The sequence below is a fragment of the Urocampus carinirostris genome, chromosome 5, assembly GCF_059441175.1.
Source record: "Urocampus carinirostris isolate Australia breed hairy pipefish chromosome 5, RoL_Ucar_1.0, whole genome shotgun sequence".
Taxonomy (NCBI): domain Eukaryota; kingdom Metazoa; phylum Chordata; class Actinopteri; order Syngnathiformes; family Syngnathidae; genus Urocampus; species Urocampus carinirostris.
This window is the reverse complement of record NC_142353.1, coordinates 25,697,780-25,724,216: the sequence shown is the minus strand read 5'-3', so window position 1 is coordinate 25,724,216 and position 26,437 is coordinate 25,697,780. Positions and strand designations below refer to the sequence as shown.

General features: G+C 38.0%; 1 protein-coding gene across 2 annotated transcripts in view; it reads right to left on the bottom strand.

The window, feature by feature from the left end:
- Positions 1-26,437, bottom strand: part of efna5b (ephrin-A5b) — a 123,585-nt gene that overhangs the window by 31,960 nt on the left and 65,188 nt on the right. For both annotated transcript variants that reach the window (XM_088336318.1, XM_088336319.1), the window contains exon 3: positions 4,759-5,051. In XM_088336318.1, coding sequence (XP_088192444.1) covers positions 4,759-5,051 — 293 coding nt within the window. The remainder of the gene's footprint in view (positions 1-4,758; positions 5,052-26,437) is intronic.

The following is a 26,437-nucleotide window of genomic DNA, read 5'->3' as shown; positions in this document are numbered from 1 at the left end:
TCTCTCTGAACGCGGAAATGGCACTTCCGAGGCGAGCAATCGTGTCTCGGGAAACGGAAAAAATGGGTCAGTAGCCAGGACAGGAGAGCAAAAAACATTGTCGGGAGTCGAAAGCCAGAAGAGGAGAGTAGACATGGTCAAGATCAAAAAACGGGTCTAAGCTAGGGAATAGATGGGACCAAAAACAGGAGTGAGTCAGGGTCGAAAAGCTTGCCTGGAGTTAACTGAGGTTCGCGGACGGACTGACAACAGGTGACAGATAGACGTGGGTTTAAATATTGACAGGGAGCCAATCAGAGTCTGAGGCCGTTGCCGCCAAAGGAGCGGGCACAGGTGCATCACATCGGTAATCATGACAGCAAGAGATAAGCCCGTCCAAACTGTAATCATTGACATTTTAGGCCTGACCCGGGTCGGGCTCGGGCTTAAACTCTTACTTCTAATAATGGTTATTAAATAGAAAGTTACGTGCTTTACTGATTTGGAACTGGTTGACTATTATGTATATATTAGTAGATATTAAACTCAGTTTTCAGTAGTCATTTTTTGGCCCAGTGACTTGAACTTTTCTCCGTCACTCAAAGAAAAATAGATCAGATATGTGCAATAAAGTTAGAATTTCTCTGACATATTCACCAAAAAGAAAAGCTGAAAAACAGGATAACCCCTGATGGAAAATGATACGAAGTTAAGTGATTTGCATGGACTCAAAAATAATCCACTTTTTAAGTGTTTTGAAATGTTTTTAACGGATAAGTAAAGCAGCATTTTGAAATACAGTGGGACCTCGGTTATTGCGGTTAATGGGGACCAAAAACCACCCGAAAATCTGCGAAGTAGCGACGCCCCTTCAAAAATGCTTAAAAAAAATATATATACATATAATAATAATAATTATTATTTTATTTTATTATTAGTATTTTTTAGGCCCACGAAGCTCTGAACCCGCCAACGTCGAACCGCGAAGTAGCGAGGTCCCACTGTAATGCGATAATACTAAACCTCATTCATGTCGAGCAATTGGTATCTCACAACAAAATGTTAATTAACAATATATATCTTATCATAAAACACATGTACAATATAACATGTTAAACTACATAAATAAACACGTTTGAAAAAAAATACAGTGGAACCTCGGTTCTCGACCATAATCCGTTCCAGAACCCTGTTCGAAAACCGATTTGGTCGATCACCGAAAATCGTTTTTCCCATTAAAAGTAATGTAAAATCGTTTTAATCCGTTTTGACACCCTGGATGTTTACAATGAACGTAAACATGAAGCTAACCCAGGCTAATCGTACGTTCGCGTTAGCGTAATCTTCTGTACGAAAGATTACGCTAACATAAACGTGTAAAAATTTAAAAAAAGGATTATGAATAGGATTTCTTAACTTTGTGGTGGACGGTGGGGAGAGAAAATTCATCAAAAGTTTTTCAACCTCTTCCAAAACTTGCGGCAGTTGCTTGCTTATATAATTTAAGTAATTTACTCTACAGTATTCCTTTCTACCCTTCTTTCTTCCGACCTCCCTCCCTCCCTTCCTTGCTTTCTTACTATTGTATTTGTTTCTAATCTACCTCCCTCTTTCTTTCTATTCTTTATCTTTTTCTCTCTTCCTCTTTCTCCTCATTCTTTTTAACTCCATTTTCCTTTTCTCCTTGTCACCCTTCCTTCCTTCCTTCCTTCCTGTCCCTCTCTCTTGTTCTTCCTTTCTTTCCCTTTAATCTACTTGTCCAACCCGGTGAGCGTTTTTTTTCCTGCCCATGAGCTCAAATGAGTTTGACACCCTTGCCCTATGCGGCAGGTGCTCATAATAAAAAACATTGTATTGTTGATGTTTGATTGCAGGAGAGAGAGTGGGAAAGGTGAGATGGCACAACATTCATTTGGACAGGTAACTTAAAATTAGTTTTACCTGCTTATATCAGTATCAGAAATTATTTTCCCCCCATTTTATTAACACTCCACTTATTGAAACATAAATATTTTGTTTGTTTGTACATGATTCAATTGTTTGTTTGTTTGTACATGATTCAAATTGAATCGTTTCTTGTACATGATTCAATTGTTTGTTTGTTTGTACATGATTCAAATTGAATCGTTTCTCCGGCGCCGTCACGAATGGCAGCCACTCCAGCAGCTCCCGTGTTATTTTCGATTGTTCTCAGCTCAGGGATGCTGCTGGAAAAGTGAATTTCCCTTCGGGGATGAATAAAGTATCTATCTATCTATCTATCTATCTATCTATCTATCTATCTATCTATCTATCTATCTATTCACCACTGGGAGTGGTCTCCCAAATTTGAGTTACGGGCGAGTGATTTTTTTGCACAAACTCGCTTTTCCTCATTAGTAAACAAAAAATGCAGAAACCTTAAAACTTTTCCATCAAATAGCTGAATCAATAATGCATAACTCAGACATGAAACTAATGGCTCACCATTTCGGAACATAAATGTGCCATCAATTTTCAAGTCTGGTATTAAATGTGTCATACAGCAGCGGTTGCGCCCAGTGCAGCGTCTGCCAGGAGCAACGGGTCTTTTGAGGGATTTTTTTTTTTCATGCCCATGAATGCATATTTGATGTCTTCTATATCCATCTTACTAGAGCCGGCAAAAAGCAGTGCATCTCAAGAAAATAAAAGGCATTGGGAAAACATTTCTATATTTTGAGTAGTTAAACAACAGCCGTGGGTCAGCCCTTAGGGGCTTGCGGCCTGCAGCTGCTGGAAAGTAATAGCAATTGCCTTTTTCTTTCACATTTACTTGAAAGTGCTTCCAAATATTTAATTTCACATTTTATTTGAATCGTTGAGGTTGTATCAAAGGATTAAAGTCCATTGGCGTTTCCCTCAATAATGCGTTTCTCGCTAGTTTCTTGCACCTTTCAAATGGAGATAAACTCCAAGTAGCAACTTAACAAGATGATCGATGCTATTGCCTTTGAAAATACCGGGATAAAGAAGCTGGAGAGTAGAGTAATAACTTTGGAGCTAGCTCGTTATAACCCAAAACAGTCTTAATAGTTTTGCCGTTATAGGGGAAACAAGCTGTCGACTTCAGTGCACGGAATAAAACATGACTGACGGATTGTGTTTGTGTGTTTCAGATATTTCTCAATACATACTCGCTAAAATGTTACCATCATCATTGCCAGTCAGTTTTTTTGACACTTTAAATTCAAAAACTTTGGTAATTGTGCATGACGAGTATGTCTCTAAAATGCTTGTCTGCTATTGGTGGACACCATATAAAATGCTGGTCTGCTATTGGTCAGCATCACGGCATAATGAAAATACTAACATGCTATTGGTTCAACTACTTCCCACAATACTGTTCTCTTTCTTCATTCAGTTCCGAATTCCGTGTGTTTTCTTACAAAACAATACTGTATTTTTGTACTAATTCAAAGCTGATGTGATGCATAGGGTGAAGCAAAAACATGATAATCATGGAAGTGTAATGTGTTATTATTAAGAAATACAAAGAGGCACACAAATCACTACGCTCGCTAAATTGCATAGCCATAACTAATCGACGATTCGGACGGAAAATAAACAGGCGATTAAAACAAAGAAATCTTCTATTCTCGCAAAGTTTAAAAAGAGTTCCATTCCAAATTTGCCATCTTCCCCTTTGCACCCACCTGTTACTTGATTGGCTCAAGTCACATCACACCAAAGGTAAATACATTTTCACTCTTCCAATAAATGGATTTTTAAGTGTTACTTAATATTATTCAATCATATACACATATATTACATAGAATAATTTATATTTGTATCAGGAGGTACCGGGAGTTTGGAAGATATTACCTAATTACCTTAGGTTTCTGTCCCCCTCTATATGTCAATTTTACTTGACGGTTTCTTTCCTGAAACGTAGTCCCTGCGATAAGCGATCTGGAGCGTATCTTTAATTTTTAAGAAAACAAAATACATTCACACCTTCTACGATGATTATTGCTGGTTCACTGCTACGCAGATTTTTACTGTGCATGTGTTCTGCGTTCTAATTGGCTAAAAAGAGGAAGATGATTTCTATTGCAAACAAACCTGTTTACAAAAAAAAACAGATGTAGGTCTTTAGCGCTCCCTATAGGGGCTCCTTGGCGCATTTTCAAAAATGTTTCATTTCTTTAGAACAATACCTGAAGGTGAATGCAGTTTTCCATAGCGGCCACATGATTGGGGCCAAGTATATAACTAAGTGATGTGGATTGGGTTCAAAATACATAAAGTTGTGCAATAAAACCGCAACATATTTTAAAAGATTATAAATTAACAGTACAAAAGTAATTTGTAAAAAAAAAGTTTATAAAGTACAGTGATTGTATTTGTTAAACAAAAACTTGAGCCTGAAAATTGGTTTTGTTTTTCAGTAATGGATTAATAAATAAATAAATAAAAACATTTTGTATTTAGCTGATTTTCACCATTCGCAGGGGTTTCTGCCCCCAAATAACTGTGATAACAGAGGGGTTGCTGTACTGTAATGTTTAAAAAAAATGTTTTTACTTAACTGTTTCCTTTTAGAACGTAGTCCCTGCGATGAGCTTAGGTACAATATATCTTTGATTTTTTTCTATGCTATTAAAAATATGCTTGGTTTGATTTCCACTACATTACTACTTATACCTTCATTTCGAAAGGAGTCCAAATGTTACAGCTCCTTTGTTAGCTGATACATCAAAGAGCTGACTAGAAACACAAGAAAAATATATGGAATATAGAAATATGAAAAAAACTCACAGATGTAGTAATATTCTCTTCCCGGTCTGAACTCGAAGCCCAAGGAGAAGGGTGTAAAGAGCTGGAACTTCTCCGAGAACTTGAGCGGCCCATTGGGCGAGTGAGGCCGGTTGCACTCCCAGCGCTTGAAGCCCTTGAAAGTGTGGTCGCACGTGCTATAACCATCGTAGTTGACCATGTAGAGGACGTAACGTTCCGTTCTTTCCTCGGGCACAGAGTCCGCGTAATGGGGGCAGTAGACGTCTAGGTAGTCATTGATGCACACGTCAATGTGATAGTCATCACGATGGAATCTACGACAGAAAGCAAACAATGGCCTATTATGGAACTTTCACACAAATTTCGGGGCATCAAAGTGTTGAAATTGAGCACATATATGCAATAACTGTAAGCTTGACACTAGGGTTGCAATAAACGACTATTTTAATAGTCAACTAGTTACTGACTGTTGAAAGTCAGAGACATAAATCCATAGCTAAACCTGTGTCCATTTTTAGGGACAGGCAAATAAATAATAGGTTGAAATCAAGTGAATGTGTTTTATCCCTGAAAACCAAGAACATGCTAACTAGCAAGATTGCAACAGTAAATAAAACAAATATGTGTGTTTTGTGAAGTATTTTTTCGGTCAAGTCAAGTCACATTTATTTGTATAGCCCTTAATCACAAGATGTCTCAAAGCACTGCACAGAATACAAATACACCGTCCTCTGATCTTAAACCATGGGGGTAAGGAAAAACGCAAAACCTCAGTACGAGGAAAATAAGAAACCTTGAGAAGGGGCCTCACAAGTGGTAATTCTCTCAGGATGATTACTGTCAACTGCAAATTCGGTCAAAAAAGAACTTAACATTTTTATCATGTTAACAACTAAAGTTTGTTCTTCAGAATGCATACATTGAATTTCAAATAAGTCCGTCAGGCACAGTCTGGAATACCTTTAGACGTTTTGGTGCTTGTAATACGTCGCCATTTCTGTTCATGATACCACTCCAGACAGAGACACGATTTGTCAAATGCGTATGCGCGACTCTCAGCAGAGATAATATTCGAGTAGAGATGCCTCTTTCTGTTGTAAAAATGTATCCGCGAAATGAATGTCATTGTCGACTTTTCCGATTTTTGTCGACGAATCGTTGCAGCTCTTCTTGAAACTCTATACGATGTCAGTGTGGCGTTTAAATTTACTGGCAGCCAGCCTTCATCTTCAAGCTTCCATAAATTTCTTCACGCAAGTTTGTTTGTATCTATAAATCTGTCATTGCGACACATATCTGTACACATCTGCACATGGACCGAGCAGTAAAGCGTGGGAAAAAAACACTTTGCCAGAGAAGAAAAAGCACTTGCAAATCTTTTAAGACAGAAGGACAACCGCAGACGAGGTACAAAAGATCACGGGGGTCCAGATGAGAAATGTCATGATGAGAAAAGCACTGCGTCCGCTCCTTGATGGCAGTGTTCCAAGAGGCCACATGGAGGTCAGAGGGCTTTGATACATACCGATTCATCAGATGTCGACAACAAACCTAAACATGCGCTCAACACATCTCATCTGCTGATGACAGAATCGCGCCTGCACCTGCAAAATCCCTCAAATTGGAGAGCAATTGCAGTGAGGGTCTGCAGCGGCCCGGCTCCAGGGTCACTGAGAAAGCGCCTGTTAAACATGCTGGTGTGCTATTTAACACAGTCCTCAACGTAACGATTCAAGCCACAAAATTGCACACGGAGACTCATAGGCACAGCTGCTGCCGGTGACTCATTCCATCTTCAATTCAAGCTGGTGAGGCAGCCAGTTTATAATACAGAGATAGAAGTTTTATTCACGAGAGACCGGTCACCGCTCGTGACCACTCACCGCCAGCATCAGCTGGTTATAATATAATTGAGAGCCTTTATCGTCACTCCACAAAGTGTCAATGAAATTCAAAGCTGTCCATGCAAATTACTACAGGTAAAAATAAAGAATAAAAAATTGGGCTGTGTATATATATATATATATATATATATATATATATATATATATATATATATATATATATATATATATATATATATATATATATATATATATATATATATATATATATATATATATATATATATATATATATATATATATATAAGCAAAACTATGACATAGCAGATGGTAGATAATTTTTCTTATGTCTTTGATTAATTCCTACAATGATATAATGATTAAATGAGCAGCGTCTTTTTTTCTACTAGAGTACAGGTATAGTGAAATATGGATATCGGATCATTTGAATTATTTTGATTAATTTGTCATTCATCAAAAATCGACAGTTACAGAATCTGCAAAATCTTAAAAAAAGTGTGTAGTCGATTAAAACTTAATTGGGGCATTCAACAAGTTACTTAGAAGTAATTCTTTGCACGACCTGTGAGTGTTGACATTACATTCTTACTAATGATAATACTGATTTAGAGTTCTTTTTTCCCGTCTAAATATTTTACACCTGTTTTTCTTTTCTTTTTTTTTTGTTTCTTCCTTGAATAAGTGTGTGTCGTGTAAGATGCATTGTTTACTTACTTACTGATAAAATTGACATTTTATCTTTAGCTGGTGGTATTTCTCAGCCCTACAGTGAAATAAGCAAAACTATTTGTGAAGTAAATAAAGCCTTCTGCCAATCGGTAAGTTTTGTGTTGTTGTTGCGGGTCAGCTCAATGTAAAAGCAGAAAGTATTTCTGTTGTGCCATTTCTCACTTTATATACAATATTAATTTCTCTCTGGTTGCATCCTGTGGGTTTTTGGAGTTGTAACTCAGGGATATATTTTTCGGATCAAATCGTTGCATATGTACTAGAATGCTTATCTAGCAAAGGACAATGCCAACACACGTTAGGAAAAGGTTTTTACACTCCGTTTTAAATTCCGGAAATTGTCTAGGAGCGCCTGTCACTTTATTTGTGTAGGTATAAATGAATGATTAATGTCACAATATAATTGGCAAGCCGTTTCCCATTACAGTGTGCATCTGTGTCAGCTGGCTTTGCTTTTGTATATTAATTTATATGGATGTGTGAGCGTGAACGAGCTTCCCACTACCCGCCTTGTGTTTACTCTGGCATGGTAAATACGGTTGTGAAGCCTTTACACGCAGAACATCAAGCAGCTCATCTGTAACATCTCATTTAAAACATGTTTGCTGAGGTCCACGAAAAGACTTGCTTCCCTCTTCCTCTTTCAGAATGTCCCGGACTTAATGGCCAAATCCTTTTCATCCGCATATAGACTGTTTGCTTGGCTCTATAGGTGTGAAAGTATGTGCAATATTTTAACAGCCCTCTGCTTGAGTCTCAGCATTTACAATGTTGGCTACTGGTCCTGAATGTCAATGAGGCAGAGGTTGTTTGGAATGGTGAGTGCGAAAACTTAAAAAAAAACATATGTATTTCCTTTTCCAGAGACACTTGAGTGCCGGTGTAAAGAATGCTATTAAGTGTGGGCGCATGGCAAAACACTAGCACAGAGCAGCCAAAACCTGGGACCAAGTGAGAAAGAGGGAATTTAGTTCCCAAAAATTAAACATTTTCTATATGAAACACTGACGGCGCGAATAGCTTCGAGCTTTAAGTGAATCTGAGCCAAGAACAAATGTAAATAACACATTTTGAATGTTACTAAGAAACTTTCGATAATTAATCTGTTTCACAGAGTTAGGGTTCCACCCAGAAAACCTGCCAAGTCTGGAGGTGAAGGATGGGGTGGATTTAGTCAACCATGCACCAAAATAAAGACCTTTTATGTATTATCAATTTTTGCCATTTTTTGTCCGACAATTATGTCCAGCAGACTGATATCCCTTGTCCGATCATGAAAAATGATTTTGAAGCACAAGAACGTAAATATAAAATCTTAAGGGAGAGCCAATCGAAATGTTCCCGATGATCAGATACTCCTGGGGTTTTTATAGAGGCAGTCGTGTGGATTTAAAATTTTGCCAATTCGATAATATGTATCTTTTTCTTTTTTTTTATAAACTCCACTGCACTCCAAATACCAGAAGCTTACCTTCTCGGTCCAATCTGAGAGGGCGAATGAGATTGATAAATCAAGTCAAGTCATGTTTATTTGTATAGCAAGGAGTCTCAAAGAGCTGCACAGACCACAGATTATTGCAAACTACAGCCTACGCCATATCCAGATCTAAAACCAACATGAGGGCAAATAAAAACTTAAAACCTCAACATGAGGATAATGAATAAGCCTTGAGAGGGACCACACATAATCCCCATTCTAGGATGACCAGGCTTCAACGGATGTTGCAATAAAAAATAATACATAGATATAAGGAATCCGAAGGTTACTGATCCTCCACAAAATAAAGAAAATTGTGAACAATTAATAGGCCTAAATTGATGCACCATTATATTCCATTAAGATATTCTATCTATTATGCAGATTACATTCCTTCTTGGTTAAAAAAGGTTTTGCAGAGTTTACAATTGCTTCCTTCGCTTTTCCAGTCAGCTGGGAAAATTTGTTGAATTAGAGGAAAATGTTTACAATTGACAACACTCCAATTGAAAGAAAATTCGGTATTCAATGGAATATACACATTTCAAAACAGATCCCTCACCATATCATTGTTGACTTTTCAGAGTTTCCCCACTAACGTGGATTTTCATTGTGCATTGGGCTCTTCAATTTAATTGGCTAAACAGTCACTACGCCATTTATTTGCCTGTGTGTCAATAATGTTGCTGTTTGATATATGCACGTATGTAAGACAGCTTGCCAAATTTAGATTACAGACGTAAGAAATCTCCTGCAATTTTGGGATTTCAAATGTCAAGAATCAAGAATTGCCAATCACAGGAATGTAGCCCTGTGGAAACAGCATCACCATCATCTTGATTTGTGCCCCACTGGCAACTAATGGCATCTTGGCCTTTTTTTTTGTTTTTGTTTTTGTTTTTTTAAGGTGCCCGTCAACATCTAACCAGATGCGTAGTCATTCTTCAAAACAAAATGGGATGTTCCCATAGACATCAACAACTGCATGGAATGTGCCAGCTGACTTCAAATGTAGTGCGGCAAGTAAAATGACTGAAATGGAAAGAAAGGGGATGTGCTGTGGAAACCTGAGCAAGCTGAGGGAGTCTGGCGAGCATCTTTGATGAAATAAATAGGTACTTTTTCAGTATAATTCTGAGCCCTCTGTCTGTAAGGGAACGTATATAAATCCATACATTTTCAGTTATGAACTAATACTGTTCATACTGCCTGGACATTTATGAACCTAACATGAGCACTTTCTAAGTGTGGAAAGAAACTCCCTAACAATACTAAAAGCTGGCAAGAGGCATACACCAAGATTGAGTTCTAACTAAGCGCAAATCCAACTGAATCAAGATGTTATGATCATTTTTCCATTCTCTAAAACACTCCCCTCACTATTGGCGGTAGTTTTTTTGTTTAGTTTGAAGGCAAAGTTCTCTGGCACAAACCTGTTCTCGATGGCCAGAGCTAGATTTTGGGCTAAATGTAAAATGGTGATCATTACATGTCCCTGCAATGGATGTCTCTGAAGGCTGAAAGTCACACCGCAGTCAGCTAGCCTTAACAGACTACATATATATATATATATATATATATATATATATATATATATATATATATATATATATATATATATATATATATATATATATATATATATATATATATATATATATATATATATATATATATATATATATATATATATAAATATATGGGTTGGCGTTTGGACACTTCTTGAAGCAGGCCTTTACTTACTTTCACCATTTTCATGCTACATTGACAAATATAAATTTTAAAAAACCTGTGAGGATGAGTATGATCTCACTCTCCAGCACTCACCCAGCACCCATACCTCAAACCTGAACAGCTCTCCTAAAAGTAAGATAACAGTAAAAAGGCACAGTGGAAAATAAAGCATATGGGTTCTTCAACTCAGTTGGGCATTGTCAAAAGATACTTATAAAATAAAATATTTAACTTTAAACATTTTAAGGACACCTAAAACGACGCAAACCACCTTTAAACATCTGAAGAGCAGAAAAGCACGTACAACAAAGAACACACTCGTGAAAAAAACTGCCCAAGGGGCAGAAAACACAACACAACTACAATAACACACACACACACACACACACACACACACTCACACACACACACACACACACACACACACACACACACACACACACACACACACTAAATCTGACATGTCAATCTTGTGTGTGGCCAGAAAAGTTAATGCAAACAGACCATTGCAATGCATTTTTTTGTGTGCAAACAATTCATATTGTCTGACAGGCATTTACAAGACAAACTGTTCCTATCCACTCTCTGCAGCCACCAGCGTCTTTCTTTTATTTTTCCATTTTTACGCCTACATGAGTTTTTTGCTTCACCTGCTTTGCGACCCTGAGATCTATTTAAATAAACCCTATGAATCCCCAGTGAAATTCATACATCGGATTTTCTATTCTATATCCTGCGGCAATGTTTTGTTTGTCTGATGAATTAAATCACAAACCAGAAAAGTTAAAAGACAGGGGAGCCTAAAAGGGAATACAAAAAAGGTCAAACTCTGCAAAGTTTTGGGGAGGAAATCTTGTTGAATGTTTGTATGCTTCAGAGTCTGTGCGCTTTTGACAAGTGGGATCGTTTGTTGATTTTGGTCCAGAGGGAAAATATGTCAAGAGGGGATGAACTCTGAATGAACCTCGGATTTGGATTACCCACACAAAATCTATCCAGGGTCTCTCAACACATTTAAAGGCTGCAGATGCGCGGCACAAACACTTTGCGGCCGTTTGTGCAGATGTCTAATTATGAAACTCCACTGAGACATAAAAGGAGCAATGACATATCGCGCACATCAATCTGTTCCAGCATGGTGGTCTAGCAGATTTTTCAACTGCAAATTATTTTTCCCATAGGAGATGTTATGTATCGCACATACATACAAACACACAAACACACAAAGTGGTTAACAGCCAGGACATTCGGGTTCAAATCATACTCCCATGTTCTTTTTTTTTTTAACTTTTTATTTCTCACACCAATTTTGACAGAGGTTTGATTCCTCCATCATACATCAACACATAATATATACACTTGACACACTCATAAATAACAGAAGAAACAACAAAGAAGAAAAAAATACTATTAATAGAAAGGAAGAATAAACGTTCATACAATACATCCATACAAAAAGAAATATATATATATATATATATATAAATACATATATATAAAATAATAAATCAAAATATACACCCAAAAAAAAAAAAAAAAAAAAAAAAACAACGCACATAATAAATAGGGGGAGGTGTTTAGACATCAAGTAAAATTTGTGTGATAGGCTTCCATCTTTTCTCAAATTGGTCAAGTTTCAGTTGAAGTCTTGCAGTGATTTTTTTCCATAATGTACATTTGCTTTAATTTGTCTCTCCATTGTTTTATGTCAGGAGGTTGTGGTTTCAGCCAGGACACTGTGATCATTTTCTTTGCTACCAGAAGCATTACCCTTAGTATATATTTCTGTTGACCAGATAGTAATTCTTCTGGCAAAATTCCTATTACGTAAGCCTTTGGGTCCAACCGCAACTCCCAGCCCGTGATTAATTTTATTTCTCTCTGGATACTTCTCCAAAAATTTAATATTACAGGGCAATTCCAGAAAATATGCGTTAAGTCACCGACCCCCCCACAGTTACGCCAGCATAGATCATACTCCCATGTTCATTGGAAGGGGTGAGCAAGTACAAAACGTCTGTGTTGTATCAATACCAGCCTTATTTTAAGATATCAATACTCATGACATTGATAAAACTTCATCCCTCCTTTTGTGGCTGTTTTGAAATCAAGTCTTATAAAGTGAAATAATTAGAATTTTGTTTTATATCATGCCATCATGTGCCCGGCAAAAACCCACTTAGGCGGGGGGAGAACATGGAAACTCCACACTGAAAGGCCTGTAATAGGAATTGAAACCGGGACCTTAAAACTGCAAGGCGTACATGTTGATCAGTCATCCACCACCTTCCCACCTTAAGTAGACTTAGCCTAATAAAAATTAAACACTGTTTCATTACTAAAAAGACACACACACATGCATACGCCCAAACACTCATTTGAATGTTAAATGTAAATGGTCTGTATTTATATAGTGCTTTTCAAGTCACTGAAAACCTCCCAAAGTGGTTTACAATGTGCTTCACACTACCCTATCGACACACACTCACATACCGATAGCAGCATCTGTCATGCAAAGCAACTACCTGCTTATCAGGAGAATTGGGAATATTCGGTGTTTTGCCAAAGGACACTTTGACATATAGCATGGAGGATCCAGGAATCAAACCTGCGAGCTCTTGATCGCAAGACGAGCACTTTCCCTCCTGAGTTAGTGCCGCAATGACAATTTAAAATGCTGTTGACTTCAAATGGATATTTTTTACCTAAAGGTAATTTCCAGTTCAAGGGTTTTAAATTGTATTATATTTCTTTGACATTTTAGCTTTCGAAAACAAAGATCTCCAACACTATGCAGTGTTCACCTTGATACACCTGATGGCATGAGACAATAACAAAGAAAAAGAAGAATATTTATTTCCTTGCATTGTTAAACTAAATTCCTCTCACAATATCATCATGTTTGCAGGCTTGGACTTGTCGGTCAGGGCAGGCTAGGACTGAGAAAGCGTGTGTTCAGGATAAGAGAGGAAATGAATCAAATGAACAGTATTATGATAATTCTAAAACGTCTGACAGGGAACTTGTGACACAAGTGTATTGCCAGGCCCCTTCATTACAGCTCCAGCTAATGCCTGAGCAGCAAACGCTGTGTATTCCCTACTGATTTTGCTTTTATTAATTTCTACCACTTTTATTATTACTATTTTACTATTACTATTTCAATTATTATTATTATCATTGTTATTATGCAAAGGAATTGCCGTTTTCATGGTTGATAGGTACTCACAAAATGTAACACTGTCATACAGAATGCCAAATATTCTTAAGTCATTATACAAGAAAAAATTGTATGTTCAGTTGCAAAAACATTTTTTGGGACCAGAAGCAACAAAAAATTGCAAAATACTACAAAGCAACGTTAAGTCGACGTTGATGACAAAAATCAATAATAGGAATAATCGATAATATATTTTATTGTTGATAATCTGTAGACCCGTTTTGCGAATGCGCAATGGATTTTCTGTCTAGAGCGATAACGTATACAGCAAAGGCGGCGTCAACACCAGCTACACGTACCAAAACTTTTCCAATTTAGCCTGGATACGCGCAAAAAAAACACTACTTAAAAAGTTTGCAAAGCAGGTTAGTAAATTATGGTGGTAGATCGGAATTTTGAACGAGACTTACTTGCCCGGTAAAATTCAAGTAACCAGTACGGTTTTGATGACATGCATTGTACATTTTATACACGTATTGTTTAATACAATAGAGGGATTGTGCATTATACCAGACTGGTGCTGACAAAGGTATTTGAAATCCAATACATGCAGTCCGAAGAACAAAAGAAAACGGTTTAATTTCAAACTGTTGAGAATCGTTAAGTACTTTTGTTACATGTTGTTACATACTTTGTGGTTGACCATTGAATACACTCCACAAAATGGATGTTTTATTTACTGCTCTACGGTGGCTAATTTGACTCTTCTTGGGTCACAGGAATAAAAAAAATCTGTACCTGATAACAATTTAGTTTTTGTCCCTAAAAAGAAACAGATTTTTATTTATAGATTCATGTCTCTACTGACACAGCGCCCAATTGGTTCTAGATGCATTTTTTTTTTTATGTATCCGGAGTATGTTCAATGAAAGATGTATTTTTCATGATTTCATTTTTTCTTGTTTATTATTATTTGCCACAAAATTAAATCAACATCATCTCTAAATTTAAGAGAAAAAAAAATATATATAAGATTTCTTGACTAATCGTTTCAATAGTCTGTGACTAGCCAACTAGTAAAATAGGCATTAGTTGCTGCTCTACACACTTGGGGGACCCTAAAATTGTTTTTAATCTGTTTTTAGAAAGATGATTTAAATTTGTCTGAGGATGGCAGAGCAAAAAAGAAATCAAAGTGTGTTGAAAGAAATGTGTACTAATAATTTCAACTATACTTCTTTTTGTTAATATATTGACTTATTTTTAAAGGGATAGAGATCCAGCAGATGGAGCAACAAAGTTGGAGTGGCTCAGTATGCACTTGGATGCTAGGATTTGCAACCAAATGAATCAAACTGACACGTTTCACATTGTTTGGCCTTGGCATAAATCTGGAAGGAGACCCAGGAAAGCCCTGAGGTATCAAAGTACTAGAACAAAGCAGTCAAGGCAGGAGAACTAGAGTCACAGCATGCACTAGTGTCGCGTGTTACACAAGTTGACAGACGCATTCCAGCTTGGCTAACAGGCCGATAGATTTACGGTCTCAGCGGGAGTTTAGTAGGAAGACACACAAACTTAAACTGAGTCGTATATTACCACAAATGTGGACTCAAACGCAGTCAGAAAACTTCCCAGATGCTTTAAACGCAGATACCTTTTATTGGTTATAGCGTTGAGAGATGCTGGTGCATCATGATGTATTTTACTGGATACATGTGGTCTTGTTTTATTGAGGGGGTGGGTAAGCTGAGAGCAGGTGGTCCAGCCCATATAATATCTTGTCTATCAGCAAAGTGAGGTGGCTTCTCATGCATTTTTTTTTCATCCCCGATCACTTTAATTAAGTGGGGGTTACACTGGACAATCAATGAATGGCAGGCCATAACCTCGGCGGAAAAACACGCAGTGAGCAGCCTGGCTAACCAAAAAAAGAAGTGGCTACAGCAAAAAGCGCGAACCCGGTCGGGGAAAAAACAATGGACAAAGCAGGCTAGCCGGTGGCTAAAAGGGTCTAGCCAAGATTGATTGACAAATAGCGTCTGCAGCCTCAGCAAAGAAATGTGAAACCAAAATACACAGTTAGCAGCCAGGCTAACCGGGAACCAACAATGAAAAACTGAAAAACCAAAAGACACAGCAGGCTACCAGGCTGCTAACGGGGAGCTAACCGGGAGCAAAAGAAACAGGAGGCATTCAGCAGCCCCAACACTAACGGGGATTTAACTGAACAATATTGTACCAATCACGACACTGTCTTTGCATTACACAGACAAAAGCGACAATTGTCTATAGGGAAGCTAATACCAAGAAGGAACGCACGCTGTAACGGCGGCAGGTAATCTTACCAGACGCAGCTTTTGATAGTCAATCACAGAACTCAGTTAAACAGTCACAAGGCCCAGAGCGACAAGCTTGGCAATCTTTCAATTCCTCCAAGCATAAATGAGCTGCATGCTATCACTATTCACTACAATAGCCGTCTGTTTCGGACCTCCCCTCACATGTTTTGTTGATGGGATTCGCCATTTTGAAAGTGTTGTGTTCCTTCAATGAAGTCACAGCTCTCTGTCAACTTTGAGACAAAACTTCTCGATTTCCCCGTCGAGTGGAATGTTTTGCAACATATTTGGGTAATTGTGGGAAGTAACATGACATGTTCCGTCCCTAATTGAAAAAAACAGGTCTTTTTGAATACATTTAACGGCATTCATTTCTGCAATTTATGTCTGTTGTTGCTCATTTTGCCCTGAGGGAGACAATGAATTAAGAGCAGCAACAGACATGTTTTTGTTCTGTTCTTTTCCGTGCTTGGACAAGCATTTGATGTTTCCTGCGTCAGAATGCCGTGGCTGAAATCTAAATCAGAGAAGTGGAAAAGAATAAAAGAGGGACAGATTCTTCCTCTGAGCTCTAGCACTCTGGCAAACAGCCGTTTTTATGAGTGTGATGTGTGGCGACTGTATACGGTGTAAAGCACTGCGTGTGTGGGAGTTTCTATGTGTGTAAAAGGATTTCTCTATGTCTTCACTCGTCACCAAGGGAGTTTTGGGAAAAATGACGTACCCCCCATGCGACATCCTGTCAGCCCCTAGGGGCATCCCTGTGAATTATAGTCTCACCAAAATCACTTCAATGTCTTCGTAAATACTGTACAGTGTGCACTGGAGCGAGGTAAAACATGTGCATTATCGTATGCATGTTCACTAACAGTCCATTAGTGTCAATTAATAGCCAGTTGCATCGGACACAAATTGGCTAGCTGTCATTATTTTATAGCCAGACTAAATAGCACCGAACTACTGAAACTACTCTCAATATATTGCCTAGGGAGCAAGCTTGCATTTAACTCATCCGTGCACTTCTGCATTTCTAGAATCACGACTGGGAGCGCTTAAGCTCATTTCTACTTTTACAGCTGCTAATGTGCGGATGTCATTTTTGTTGTCGTTGTTTGTTTTGGGGAGCCATTTAATGAAGAAGATTTGAGCATTTTTTTGAAAATCTCAAAATGGCAACACACTTCAGGACTTTTAAAGAGAGGGAGGAATCAGGCGACTGTGATATGTTTTCAAAGACATATATTTTTTTGACAATCAACCAGTTGAGGTTATAATAGCAACATCTTAATGCTAAATGTTAATTCAGATGCACCGTATTTGGTTGCATTATTTAGGCATAATTTCATTATATATGTAACGGGTGTAATAACTTTTGTTTTATTGAAATTCCAGCTGAAATATGTGTATAGTTTTTGGAAAATGTCCTGCAATGCTGAGTCCAACAGTGCCATCTGCTGTTATGGGGTGGGGTTTGGTTTTGGCTTCTAACATGTGACCGGGAGGCGGGGTTTGTTGTTAGTCTTACCAGAGAGAACTACAAAGGTAAGACATATCTTTTGGTGCTCCACAAAAGAAGTTAATTTTAAACATTATAACCCCAGCTGACAAATCTCTCACCATGCATAGTAATGTGATTGATATTGTCAAGCTGTTTAGGTTTATTTTTGTTTTGTTTCTGTTTTAAATGATGTGAAATGAAATGATCTGCATTTATATAGCGCTTTTCAAGTCAATGACTTCCCAAAGCGCTTTACATTGTGCTTCACATTTTCCAATAGCGGCCGTGATCTGTGCAGCCATGTAAGGCGCTAACCTGCTTATTGGGGGTATTGGGGTTTCAGTGTCTTACCCAAAGCAAAAACAAACAGACTCAGAGACAGCTTCTTCCCCACAGCCATTACCACCCTAAACAGACACCGCACAAAAAAACTGAAAACTGTTGCAAAAAACTACCTCACACGAATGTAAAATGGTACTCACGTACATGCTGTCTGCACTATGTTTGTTCACTGCTCAAAACAGACACAGCACAAAAACCTGAAAACTTGTGCCAACACTACCTCATACGAATATAATGGTACTAATGTCTATGTTCTTGCACATGTCGACTGCACTACGTTTACTGCTCACCTTGCACAATGTCTGACCATTTCCTTTTTTCTGCACTATGTTGTCTATGTTTGCACCAATGCATATGCTGACTATTTTTTGCACTATGATGACTTTGCACCAAACGCAATATTGCACAACCCTTACGATACCAACGGTATCACGACAACACTGTATGTAACATCCCACATGCCGACATTTCTTGTGTAAATACCATGTAAATTATAACTATAGCCTTATCCCCCTTGTTTTATAACCTTATCTTCTCTGTTCCTTTATCTTCTTGGCTCATACCTCATTGTGAATGTGTAAAACTGGAGTGTCATGCCCAATTTCGTTGTCACAATATGTTAACCCATTTTGTAACAATGACAATAAAGGTATATTCTATTCTATTCTATTCTATTCTCTATTCGGCATGTAACACGGACAAGCCGGGATTCGAACTGGGATCCCTTAATCCTAAAACGATCGCTCTACCTCCTGAGCTACTGCCCCCCCGTTTTACTAAATATTAATTCCCCTTGTAGAGATCAAAGAGATCAGACCCAGCAGAAAAAGCTAATGTTGTGACTCATCCATTTGCAGGTAAATTGTACCCATTTTTATACTCATTATTGTTTTTATTCCTATTTTCTCATATACATTAAAAAAGGATGATGTTGGTTAAAATTCAGACTAAAGAAAAACATGTTGAATTCATTGTAAACGTTAAAAATCCACTATACGATCTCTTGTTAAAAGTATCTTGTTAAAATGTAAAGATGTAAAAATGTATGTGATATTCTAAAATGTATTTTCTGTAAAGTGAAAAGAAAGCTCTTTGATATGCTTTGTTGGCAGTCTTACCAGAGAGAACTACAAAGAGATCAAAGAGATCAGACCCGGCAGAAAAAGCTAATGTTGTGACTCATCCATTTGCAGTAACTGTAATAAAAACCTCATCATCCAGTCCAGCGTGAATGTGGATCTTTGGTGGGACAAGTACACCGCGGTTACATATACATATATACATATATACATATATATATATATATATATATATAAATTAGATTTTATATATATAGATCGATCGATCGATCGATAGATCGATAGATAGATAGATAGATAGATAGATAGATAGATAGATAGATAGATAGATAGATAGATAGATAGATAGATAGATAGATAGATAGATAGATAGATAGATAGATAGATAGATAGATAGATAGATAGATAGATAGATAGATAGATAGATAGATAGATAGATAGATAGATAGATAGATAGATAGATAGATAGATAGATAGATAGATAGATAGATAGATAGAATATAGTTTTGAAAACAACATTCCTGGTTAATGACTGAGATGGCACATGCAAAAATTAGATTTTATGTGATTGTAGATCAAATACAAACTCTGGGCTCTTGATATGAGTAGGCTCAAACGTTATTTATTATATACATATACACAAAAAATGACTTATGTTTGGCGGGGGTCCATCAACCATCCGTAGAAGGAAAAGAGTCTGGACAATTGTAGTTGATTGTGCTTAATGAAATGTCCAGTGAGTAGATTATATTCACAAACTGCTTTGTACCCCCTCTAGACCTTTAAAAATGGCCCCTTTCAAGTGAAAAAGTGACCAAGTCCATTTTCTTTTGAATTTGTGTTCATATTGTGAATTGCTGTACTTGTATTAATAATCCAGGAGAGCAACTATGTAAAGTTATGTCATCTGCGTGGTATGAAACTGAGAAGAGAGGGAAAACAAGTGTTTGACAAAGACCAAAGCAACCAAGTTTTGTCAGTGTTAACATACTCGCACTTGTCACTTATGCACTGACACATAACAGCAACCCTTTAACCGAACACTTTGAATGCACATGGGCAAAAACTTGTTGACCTTCAAGGTAGGTTGCCACAGCGCCTCTTAGATGTTATAATGTCACTGCTTGCATAAAACCACAATCGCCATTTCACACTTCACAAACTGCCACCAGTGTACAAGGGTGAGGCTTGGACACTCAAAGGGAGAGCTATATGATTAATGATCATCAATGTGTTCTGCTAATTGTATCACAAGCAAATTGGATGAATAAAAATGATGCATTCAGTACATAGTATACAATTTAATTTTGGCTGGACTCATGAGATAAATGCAAGACAAAGAGCCACATTTTTATTTTTAAATAAAGAATTAATACTGAATACCAATATTTTTGTCTGAAATCCAAATTATAAGCATTGATCTCCAATCGCATATTCAACTTGTCATTCTCCTACTGCGTATTGAAATAAGGTCCCATTAAAATTACAACTTGACAAGATTTAATCCCATTATTTTCTCCGATCCATTGGCTTTTCTGCTGCCATCCAGTGATGACAATAGTTTACAACATCATGTCACGGTAAGCCTCCTATTATCTGCTAAACTGCACATCGTCTCGGTCGGAGCACAGTTTATGCACCTTGCTGTGTAGGGTTGGCGTGCCCATCACATGACATAAAAACAGCAGTATTTCCTGATAGCTGTCCGCCCCCAGCTTCCTAAGCCTGAAAATGTGACTTGCCCAAAAAAAAAAATAATAATAATAACGGACAGTTTCATTCAACAGAAGCGTGCTATCACAAATAGAATGCATATGCATCTCCAACTGCAGAAGACAAAATTCAGGTGGACGTTTTTAAACAAAGAGAGACAATCAGGCACATTTGAATATGTTTTTGAGAATATTTAGGAGAGGCTCCACTGGTTTATGGGACCTCACTAAGTCTTGTGTTACCAAAGTAATGATTTTTTTTTTTTTACAAGTCAAATAAGTAAAAACACATGGGATTTGTCTTCAATGTCACAATACATCAGAGAAACATGCTAAGAAAATAAAAACGTAGACAAAAGGAGAAACACATAGTTTAAAGCCTGTAAGTTTGCCAATTAGTGTCACTAACGTCCTACTTCATGCGAATGGTTCCTATTTGTGAGTGTATACATGAGTCTCACAATGAGCACGATGCTACGTAAAAGTGACTCTGGCCATACAGTGGTACAAAAAGCTTTAAGACACACTGTCTGATCGAAATCACCTGGATATATTGATCGTGAAATCTATTCCACCCTGGTCATCCTGGAAGGGTACCACTTGTGAGGCCCCTTCTCAAGGTTTCGTTTTTACTCACACTGAGGTTTTGAATTTTTCCTTGCCCGCATGTTGGTTTAAGATCAGGCGATGGTGTAATTGTAATCCTGTCCAGTCCTTTGAGACATTTTTGTGATTAAGGGATGTACAAATAAATGTGATTTGACATGACTTGACTTGGCTGTTAATGCATGCATACACATGTCTTTGCAGACATGTACAGAGGCAAAGAGACACACAGCAGTGATTCTGTTAAAAATGACAACAAGGTGAGAGCTGTAACTCAAGATAAGACAGCAAAGCTTTTGTGGCTGGTGATCCCATACTTGATGTCTGTCAAAAAGTTATTTGTGCCTTAAGCTGTGGCACGCTAGATGAACAATGAGAGTCTGTATTAATTAAACATACATGTGTGTGTAAGCATATTTGGTATGGACACAAGCATCTCTTTGGACCTGCTGGGTCAGCCTCCCATGGAGGAGCTGTCAAGGTTTGAGGCAGGAAAATAAGTGGTGTGTCGGGTACTTGGACTCCATGCCTTATTGCTTAAAGTTGTTTCATTCTACAGGCCGGCAAAGGGCAAATGCTAATAAAGACATAGGTATGCATGACCTCAAGAGCATACATATACAGTTGTTGATGCATACATGTACGTGGAGTTACATTCCACTCAAGTTAATTTGCGCGGTTCAGGGCCAGTTGGCAGTAAACCTTGTGTGGATCTCACTATACTTGTCTCATATGCATGAGACCTTGCTTGTGTGTGTGCTTATTCTACAGACCTAGTACATTGGTTAGTGAGTGATAACAAAAACAGATTATTTTATCTTTGTAGGGTTACATACCTCTTTTTCGACAACATTTCTAAATTTGTAACAATAGTTCAAATACTAACCCAATCAAGTAAACTCCCTGAAAAAGACCCCGAAAAAAGCCAAGAAAATTAAAGAAATTTCTACAAAATGTGACGGTGTGATGTAATTATATAATCAAATTCCAAATTATTCTTGTCTGGGACTGCTTGATTAATAGGCACATAATACAGAACAGTATGTTGCTTAAAAGGCCTGCACAAATAGGAAAGCTAAAATTACATGATGAAAAAGAACATGCATATTACATACATTATTCCCTTAAATCTAGAAGGAAAAAGGTGTTCACTTTCTTTGATCAAATTAATTTGTGTTTAACTTTACCTTTTTCTACCTTGACACTTATTTTTTTTATGGGAGGCCAAAATTGGTAGATCCTTTACACATTACATTGAGTGCACGTCTTTCCTGCCTTCATACCATAGCAATTATTATCACAGTAACAAGCTAATTGATTTCAATAACTGGAGCGGGATCTTTTACGGTTTTTCTGCACATAAAGGCAGAGAAAACTAAAATCTATTTTATCAAAGCAGTGTAATTGGGCCATTTCAGGACAGCATTTACGCAGTGATATTTAATTGGGATCGTATTGGCAGTAGTTATTTTGAAGACAAATGCTCAGCTTGTGGGGCTGGCTGGAGAAAAACGCATCTTGTGCTTTGAATATCTCAACAATTCATTCATTGGCATGGCATAAAGTCGAGCCGTTCATTTAATTATTTTGAGTTTTATTATAGTCTCTGTTGGTCTTTCAAATGAAGTCATTGTGAATTTAGTCCACAACCTCAAAGTGTCTAGGAGCAGCGGATCTAAAACAAAAATAGGCACAACCCTATTTTGGGGTGAAAAAAGACTGTATTGATCACATTGTACAGGATACAGTTAATATAGGGCGGCACGGACGCTGAGTGGTTGTCACATTTGTTGAGAGGTCCCGGTTCAATTGCAGGGAACCGGCATCCCTGTGTGTGGTTTGCATGTTCTCCCTGTGCTTGCATAGGTTTCCTTTCAGCAGTCAGGTTCCTCTCACATTCCCCCAAAAATGCATGGCAGGTTGATTGATGGGTCCAAATTGTCCGTAAGTGTGAGTAAGCAAGTCTATCTCTGTGTGCCTTGCAACTGGTCGGCGACCAGTTCGTGTTGTCCCCTGCCCAATGCCCAAAGACAGCCGAGATGGACTCCAGCACCCTCGCAACCCAAATGAGAATGGATATACATTTAATACAAATGTGTAAAGGAAAAACAGTTTTGAAGCAGAAAGTCTCCCTCACATTCATATATACACACACTAACAGATAATTCAGTCCCTCTAAAAATGTCTGTTCATTGACTCGCTTTGTTCTCCATTCAATCTAATTGACCTAATTGAATTTTCCCTATGGAAATAATACAGAAGTCTTTTTTTGCTATGAAACAAGGTCTACGGGTCATGTCTGCATGGGCCAAAAGTTACACGCTCTTCACACTTCCCACTGTGAGTTCATGAACTTTTGAATTCCATAAGGCGGGGCAGGAAATTGACATAAGAGGCTCCTGGAAAGAAAATGAAACATCAACAAGGGCTTGAATTTGTTATATTAGCAATAGATTGCAGCCCTTTTTTGTACCGTTTATTAATGAGCTCGGATGCCCACACTCACAAAAGTTAGTTGGGAGCCGGGATGGTGTTTAGTGGTGGGTTTTTGAAAAGCATGTGTTGACAAGCCCCAGCCAGGTTTTGCGACTTTTATCGACATGTGCGATCTAAAGTTAGAATACTTGGAGAATGCCATCCATCCATCCTCGAACACTGACTCGAAGACAGCTGTCTCTTTCTTCTCAAAGTCTAACCTGAGCTGTCAGCAACATTTATTGTAAAGCTTGCCTCATTAAAACCATTTATTATTGTGGGCGAATTCTACATTAAGGCTATAAGAATCACATAGAAAATCAAGTATGGTGGCCTTAAACTAATGCATCTCATCCGTGAGAAGTGCTCCAATAGTGTTTTTTTTCTTCTTGAAGGAGGTTTATTAAATCTTAATAATGTTGCAATGGAAATGCAACAGTCATATTTTTAGATTTGGGAAACATTTTGCTTTTTTTCAAATAATTTCCCTTTATTGCAAACATTTATGACTGAGTTGTAATATTCTAGGTTGCATTAATAGTCTACAGCTGGACATGCCAATCATCCCAATAATTAGCCCAAGCATCTTCATATTTTGGTGTCCCTCATCACTTTCTTGGCCAGGGCGTTGAAAGGCAAGGCGACTGGCATTGATGTCCCAATGAAGCCACAGTGGGGGCCTCTTCAACAGGAGTTACCGAAGATAAGCTTTTTCTGAGTCAGATGTTTTTATTCTGGGCTGTGCTTCACCCCACCTTCCTTAAAATGTCTGCAGAGCTTTGAAACACTATTAATCCTTTCTTATCCCTTTCTCAAGTATGCTTTACATTTTCCGACAGATGCAGCTGCAGAGAACTTCTATAGTATCTTCCCTTTGTTATTCCTCAGAAAACATGGCCTTCAAACGGTCAGATAAACACAATTCCCAGCAAAACTGCTGACCTTTTGTTTCCCTTCAAGGCAAATGAAACATCAGGCAGTGTTTTTTCATTTCTCTTTTTTTGTTGTACTTCACGACGAAGGAACATTATCCAAGACGAAGCTTTTATGACTGCCAGAAAAAGCAAAACATCACATTTCATATAAAAGCAAGGGTGTGTCTGAAAGAAGTGGGATTTTTAAAAAGGGAGAGGGTCCCATGTGTAAAAGAAGAAACAACTGATGTTATCTACATAACCATCTCTGAAGTTAGGCGGGGCGCTGGGTGGGCGTGTGTACGACAAGATACAGTTCAAGATCAGCTTTTAGGTGGTAGTCTTGTTCAACTCAGCCAAAGTTGGCAAGTGGCAAAAGGAAAAAGGAAGGAAGACTGAGGAAAACCGCAGAGTGAAATCTTGTTTAAGAAAATCTGACACAAAGCAATGGATGAAAGTGACGCCAGAAGCAATCACTGTCCGGCTGAATACAGCTTCTATTGAAGCTTGGCTACTCAGCCTGTAAATGGGCCTTTTCAACATGCAAAAGCCACAATTGATCTCTCTTCATGAAATAAAATTGAATTAGGAATATTCAAATAAGAGACGTATAAATGCATGTCAGAGAAAATCAACGGCTGCAGAAAAATTTTAGGACAATGCTGTTCGTTCAGGGGGCCAGTACCCCTAGGATTTGATTAAAGAGATTATGGGAAGTCTATTCTTGGTTGACGTTGGGTAGACAAAAATGATATCAGTGAACTGTTGAGCAAATAAACTTCAGTTAAATGACTGACGACATAATGCAGTAATTTTATCATAATACTATCCAAAGGCACCCAAAACAGCCAACAAAAAGAGTCTTACATTTAATTATTGGCCAGAGCATACTTTTAAATAAAACCTCAAGCACCTTAAGTGCTCCATACTCTTACATTCCTTTCAAACACATGTGAAGAAAATTACTAGAACCGCTTTCTTCCATCTTCGCAACATTGCTAAAATTTGTCCTATGCTGTCTCAGTCTGATGCGGAGATTATAATTCACGCGTTTGTTACCTCCCGTCTCGATTACTGTAATGCAATGGATGATTAGGAAACCCTTGTGAATTTGTGTTAGCATTGCTGAAAACAGTTTAGCTGATTAGAGAAACGATAAAGCTGAACTTGCTTTGAGCAAGTAGTAGTTTTCATGATTACTACTTACATTCACCAGTGCCCGCATGTTTGGCGCCAGCTGCTGCTGGTTACCTGATTGGTTCCCCGTCCTATTTAAGCTCAGTCCTTTCATTCGCCTGTTGTCAGTCCGTCAGTGAACCTCTGTTTATACAAAGCAAGCATTTTTGACTCTGACTCCCGTCAGTCCGGTTTTTGTCACCCGTTTCCCACTCATCCGTTCCTCACTTCCCCATTTGTCCCCTACCACGTTTTGATCTCCTGTCCCAGCGAACGACCCGTTTTTTGACCCCGACCACATTCTCGTCTCCCATCCCGGCTAACGACCTGTTTTCTGTCTAACTACGCTACGATCTCCCGCTCCGGAAGATCCACTTCCGCATGAGAAACACGCTCTGATCCCGTGAGCGGCTTGCTTCCCACGTCCAGCGAGCACCGGATCGTTGGCGCTGACTTTCCTCTTTATTTCAATAAACTTGTGAGTAACGTACTCCTTCTGTTCTGGTCTTAACAAGTTGTATCTCCAGTTATCGAAATCAATTAGCTTGTTACTGTGATAATAATTGCTGTGGTATGAAATGATGGCTATTA